General features: G+C 32.6%; 2 protein-coding genes across 2 annotated transcripts; both read right to left on the bottom strand.

Annotated features, from left to right (window-relative positions):
• Positions 1 to 426, bottom strand: LOC132174393 (uncharacterized). The gene has a single exon (XM_059586055.2). It carries the CDS (start codon positions 424 to 426, stop codon positions 1 to 3), a length of 426 nt encoding a protein of 141 aa, XP_059442038.2.
• A 4918-nt stretch (positions 427 to 5344) lies between these two features.
• Positions 5345 to 5811, bottom strand: LOC132174394 (uncharacterized). The gene has a single exon (XM_059586056.2). The coding sequence runs from the start codon at positions 5753 to 5755 to the stop codon at positions 5345 to 5347; it is 411 nt and encodes a 136-aa protein (XP_059442039.1). The 5' UTR covers positions 5756 to 5811.
• Positions 5812 to 6066: the final 255 nt, after the last annotated feature.

Raw genomic sequence — 6066 nt, 5'->3', positions numbered from 1 at the left:
CTAAACCTCTTCTGGGATGCTCTTAAGCACTTGACCATTTCTAGCTTCAGCTGACACAATATTAACACGATCTGGTGGTATGTGCGCAAGCTCATGTTCCACATCTTTGAAGTCAAGGAACCCTCCATCTTTGCACTTGGACAACATTCGAGCTGCTTCTTGTTTTGTCATCCTGACTTTTACTGTAATCACCTCCTTTTTGTCAGCACTAGTACTAGATCCATAGCTTTTCTTCTCAAAATCCTTCCCATCTTCTTTTGGTTTTGAATGTGCAGAAGGGTCTCTTTTCTTCTCTGCCTTCTTTTTTGATGCCTTATTCTCTAGCTCATCTCTGTATATAGGTTTTGCATTAAGAAAAGGCTTCCTAGACTCTTCTACTTCATAAAACGAAAGTTTGTTAATGGAGGTAACAAAGGATTTCCACATATTTAGAAAGAGAGATCAGAAAGAGAGAGAAAGAGAAATAGAAAGCGAAAGGTGTTGGTGTATATGACTGTGACAAGAGGCAGAGAGGTGGTGATATGGGGCAAAAGCAGGGGGATTGTGAATTTATAGAAGATATGGATGGATACAAAAGGCATGGAGTGTTATCTGGGCATAGAGAAATCAAGTGGCTGATTTTCAAAGGATGATCAACCATGGGCGTCGAATTCACGACATGGAAAATCTTTCAAAATCCTGCGGTCAAGGTCTAGTGGGTGACCGTAGATTAGTGGAGCCCTATTTTTTATTTTATTTTATTATTATTATTATACTTTTTTGTTGAGGAAATTACATTGTCACGAGCCTTGCATCCATAATTGAGTATATAGTGCGAGCCCAAAAAGGTTTGAATCTCATATTAGAAAGGTGTTATAAGTATGAGTGATTAATATATATAGTATAGTTGGGCATAAATTTATAGGTTAAAACTTTTGAGTTGAGTGATGTCTCAACATGTAATATTATAATCTTACTAAATACTCCACAAGGTGTCAATCTCCTTAACAAGTGGTATTAGAGTCAATAATAGTGCACAGTATGGTGGAGTGGTGCAGGCACAGACAAGAATCCATGAAATATGAACAAATGTGCAAGGTGCAGGTATGAACAGGGATCCTGGAGTAAGGGGTAAAGGTTCATGTCATAAGCACAATCGAGAGTTCTCGAAATAGAGACAAATGTATGTGGTGTTGGCAAACCCACATAGCAGTGATCTTGGGAGACCCCATAAGATTGAAAAAAAAAAAAAAAAGAAATCTATACGAGGGGAAGTGCAAAAATATGGTAATAAACTCACGCGTGAGAGAGAGATTAATGAGTATATATGTGTGAATATAAAATTGTTTAAGTCCCACATTAAAAACATGTCATAGTTGAGCCCAAACTCATATAACTTTTGAGTTGAGTGGTATCTCAAAGTACTCTATTATGAGATTTCTCAAGGGGTCAATCTCACACGACAAATTATTTTTAACTTTTTTGTGAAGAAAGTGTCAAAATGGAGCCAACCAGTACCCTGCTGCCTGCTGGAGAGGCAAAGACTGATCAGTCTTTCTTTTCGTTTTTATGATCAGCAAGTCAATTCTCTTTCTGTACGTTAAAATCTGTCTTTTGTAAAAGGTAATGAGCTGGGAACCAAACATGGAAAGCCAATAAAAGGAATATTGGCCTAACCCGATCCTCAAATGCACTAAGAAACGGCGATTGGAAGAGAGACTAGTTCCTCTGCTGTCTTTTCTCCTGCAATGTCTAATTTAATTTTATATGTCATTTTTAAGGTTCTACATTTGAGATGATTTTGTGTGTATATTTTGTGAAAATCTCAGAAATCCTTATTAAAAGTGAATTGATACCTTTTAGTGCTTGCCAAAAAACAAAAGAAGAACAGCTTGCTTAGTTTGGTTTGGTATAAGGGTTTTGAAAACAGAAAAAACTTTTCTTGAAATTATTTGCATACAATTCAAAATACCTACCAAAAAAATACTTGTTTCCTTTATATTATGTTAAAACACTTTTTCAAATCAAAATTTAAAATAAAAATAAAAAATAAAAACTTTTCCAAACCATTATCAAATGAAAAATGCTAAATACTATAATATTCAACATTCATCCAACAATACTCACGTTACATTCACAATAAATCATTGAATCTTTTTTATTTATTTATTTATTTAATAAGAATGAATCCAAAAGTTAATTGGAGTGTAATGTCAGCATTCTTGGAGAAATTTCATTGTTGGAGAAAACAAAACAAAAAACAATTAAGTAGGAGAAATTTCATCCAACCAAATTTAAAGGAAAATTGAACCCTATTTAAAGGAAACAATTGTCTTCCCCTTTTCCCCCTCTCCGGCTTTGAATAAAAAATAAAAATAAAAATAGAATAAACAATTGTCCAATTTTTATTTACTTTTTAAGTTATTAACATTTCAGTCAAGCTCTTGGAAGGTAAATGCTTTACCAGCAAATAATGCATCATAAACACGTCAAAATTACTATTATTATTTTTATTTTATTTTTTTAAATAAAGATTATGTTAGCTCGAAGATGGCGTAGTTTACTGATAATTTACTTTTATACATACATTTTTCCCCCAAAGACCAGAAAAGTGTCACTCAGTTTGAATTTCGCCAGTCTAAGAAAACGAAATGATTAAATTTATAACCAATTAATATAAAACTACGCGTTTTTAACGAGACCCACTAGTCAATGCCATTTACTTCCAATACTATTAATTTTTTTTTTTTTTGAAGACTTCAGCCCCCATTCTTTTCATAGGACCAAAAATCACCCAAACACATGACGACACTGAATTTGATGCATTTTGAAGACTTCAACCCATCTTGTCATAGGGCTCACAATCAGGAAAAACGTGACCATAGAAATTCATCAGGTTTGGGTTCGGGTTCGGGTTCGTTCGACAATTCCTTTCAGAATTTTTTTATTTTTTGTAATGATGTGAAGTAAATTTGAATGTTTTGTAGTGACTCGGTCTTCTTTCTCTTTTTAGGATAACAACAACCCATGAACTTTTCAGATAAGTTGTTTCGACGAGCAATTAATTTTTTTTTTTTAAAAAAAAAAAGTACTTTCGTCATATTCTTATTTTAGTTATATATGTATGTATGTTGTTCTTTATGATCACTATGCACATGTCATATAATTGTTTTTTGGCAATCGGAAAGCTTATGGTTTTAGCTTCCAATCGTCCCAATAGATGATAAAGCAACACGTGTTCTATATATATATATGGGAATATTTCACTTTAAACCTCTGAATTATCGAGTGTTTTGACATGCTTCCCAAACATCAAAACCTCTCAATTCGAACCCATAAACTTTCAATTGCAGTCAATTTGAACCCTTCCGTAAGATTTTAAACGTTAAAAGTGAGACAATGACATTATACCCTTGACTTTTTTTATAAAATTTCAAATTTACCCTTAATTTCAAATTAAATTTTTTTTTAAAAAAAAAAAAAAAAAAAATCACAAGGTGACGGGCCACCTTGTGACCCCTTTTTTTCAAAAAAAAAATTTTCATTTTTTTTTCAAAATTTTTTTAAAATAAAAAGAAAATTGAAGGGTAATTTTATCTTTTTAGGAGTTTTAACAGCAAAAATTGACGGATGGGATAAATTGCATCAAATTGAAAGCTCGAGTGATGAAATTGAGAGGTTTTGAAGTTTGAGAAGCTTATCAAAAAACGTAGTAATTCAGGAGTTTAAAGTGAAGTTTTTCCTATAAATTATATATGATGTCTTTCGAATATAGAGAAATATGTATTTTGACCTATATCTTTTATTATGACATTAACAAAGACCATGAAACATAAAGAATAACAGATCAGATTAGTTAGGCCTTGTTTGGTATAAAAAATAGTATTTCATTAAGAAAATGAATAGTTATTACTGAAAATTGAGAAAGGTGGAATAAAATAGTTATTCATATTCTTTAATTTAATGACAACACATATACTCTAACTAGAATTGAATCAAAATTATTATTAAAAAATAAATAAATTACGTCTTATTCTTTTGTAAACTCAAATTAAAAATAAAAATAAATAAATAACTAGTTGGAATTCAATGGGTGGCCACCCATAGCAGAAGTTGGGGGTTGTCGCAGCCATGAGCCATCTCGGCTTCTGCCACCACCACCCAATAAATTCACATTAATTCCAAGTTTTTTTTCTTTTTTAAGTTTGAAAGAAAATAAAAAACAATATGAGTTTTTTTTTTTTTTTTTAGAACATGGTGATCTATTTTTTCAAAAATATATAGCTAGCTATTCCTCTCATTAGCTAGGTATTTCTCTTCATCAAGAAATAGCTATATATTTTCATATTAGGGCTTCAATTTGACTCAAGATGATGAGTTTTCATTTGAAAACATAAAGAGGGTCGATAGTGAATTAGCACAATGAGTACTTATCACATTTAAGTGTGCTATTTTTTCATATATACTACAATATTATTATAATTGGTTATAGATCCATGTCCATAAGGGAGTTAACATTTGTAATTGTGGATTGGTATCAAGTGATCAATTAAATGACATGGCCACTTCTATGGTTCGATGTTGATATTCGATTTTATTGGATCGAAGATTCATGAATTCACTAAGGTGTTAGCATATATGTATGTGTGCCCACATGGATTGTTCGACTTTGAGATAAGTTGTGTTTTCAAAATAAAATATCTTTAATAAAATAATGCTACCAATCAACGACACCTATGTGACGCCTTAAAAGTTAAGTCCCACTTGATTGTGTGAAAATGATTTTAGGGAGTTCAATTGTAACTTTGATAATTTATTTTAAATTAATAACACAAATTTAGATAACACTTTCTTTGAGCCTTGACAAATTGTATCAAAGCAACCTATAAGAAATACCATATGAAGTTTGGGCATTGTAGCATGAAATGGGCTCTACGAGAACGTTAGGAATTTGAGTGGATAAGATTGTAACACTCCAAAAAGTTGTCTCACATTGGGTGAATGGATTGTAATGGTGTTATAAAAGTATCAAGTCTCGTGTTAGTTCCTTATTAGATAAAATTGAGATTTATAAGTGATTTTTGTTAACCATGATATTGTTATAGTTTTAACTATTTTAGAAATTTTCAATTATAATTTTAACTTATCTTTTTAGAGTAATAGTGTGAAATAGCTCGCGGTTTTTCTGGTCAGGATAGCCTACGACCTAAGTGAGAGCTAAGTATGTTAGATTTTTTTTTTTAAATCCTTCGTTTTGTTTACTTCTCCCACTAAAAGAATTACGAATATGTTGAGAAACAAAAAGAGGAAAAGAGAATTCTTCTAGCAATAATAACATTAATAAAAAAAAAAAAAAAATTTACATCTAAATCTCTTCTGGGATGCTCTCAAGCGCTTGACCAATTCTAGCTTTAGTCGACACAACATTAACACGATTTGGAGGTATATGCACAAGCTCACGTGCCACGTCTTTGAAGTCGAGGAGCCCTCCATCTTTGCACTTGGACAACATGCGAGCCGCCTCTTGCTTCGTCATCCTCACTTTGACTGTAATCACCTCCTTTTTGGCAACACTTTTCTTCTCAAAATCCTTCCCATCTTCTGTGGGTTTTGAATATGCAGAACAGTCACTTTTCTTCTCTGCTACCTTCTTCTTTGATGCCTTCTTCTCTAACTCATCTCTGTATATGGGTTTTGCGTTAAGAGCAGGTTTCCTAGGTTGTTCTACTTCATCAGACGAATGTCTGTTACAGGAGTTAACAAAGGATTTCCACATCTTTAGAGACAGACACAGAGAGAGAGAGAGAGAGAGAGAGGGGGTGTTGGTTTTGGTTTTGGAGTGTATAATTGTGTGAGCAGAGGGAAGGGAGTTTGGGAATTTATAAAGAAAGAGCATGGAGTGATATGTGGGCACAAATTAAGAAGTGATCCACCTTCCCAAGTGGGTGAACCGGGGAGGACACGACAATCAACATGGAAGTCTATTAAATTCTTTTACTAGTCAATCTCTCTAGTTGTTGACTGCAATTAGTGTTGCTTGTTTAATTATTTGGGGATTTTTATTGTATTTTTGTTGAGGAAAATTGT

The sequence above is a fragment of the Corylus avellana genome, chromosome 3 (genome assembly GCF_965113065.1).
Source record: "Corylus avellana chromosome 3, dhCorAvel1.hap1.2, whole genome shotgun sequence".
Lineage (NCBI taxonomy): Eukaryota > Viridiplantae > Streptophyta > Magnoliopsida > Fagales > Betulaceae > Corylus > Corylus avellana.
This window is presented reverse-complemented; position numbering and strand designations above follow the sequence as displayed.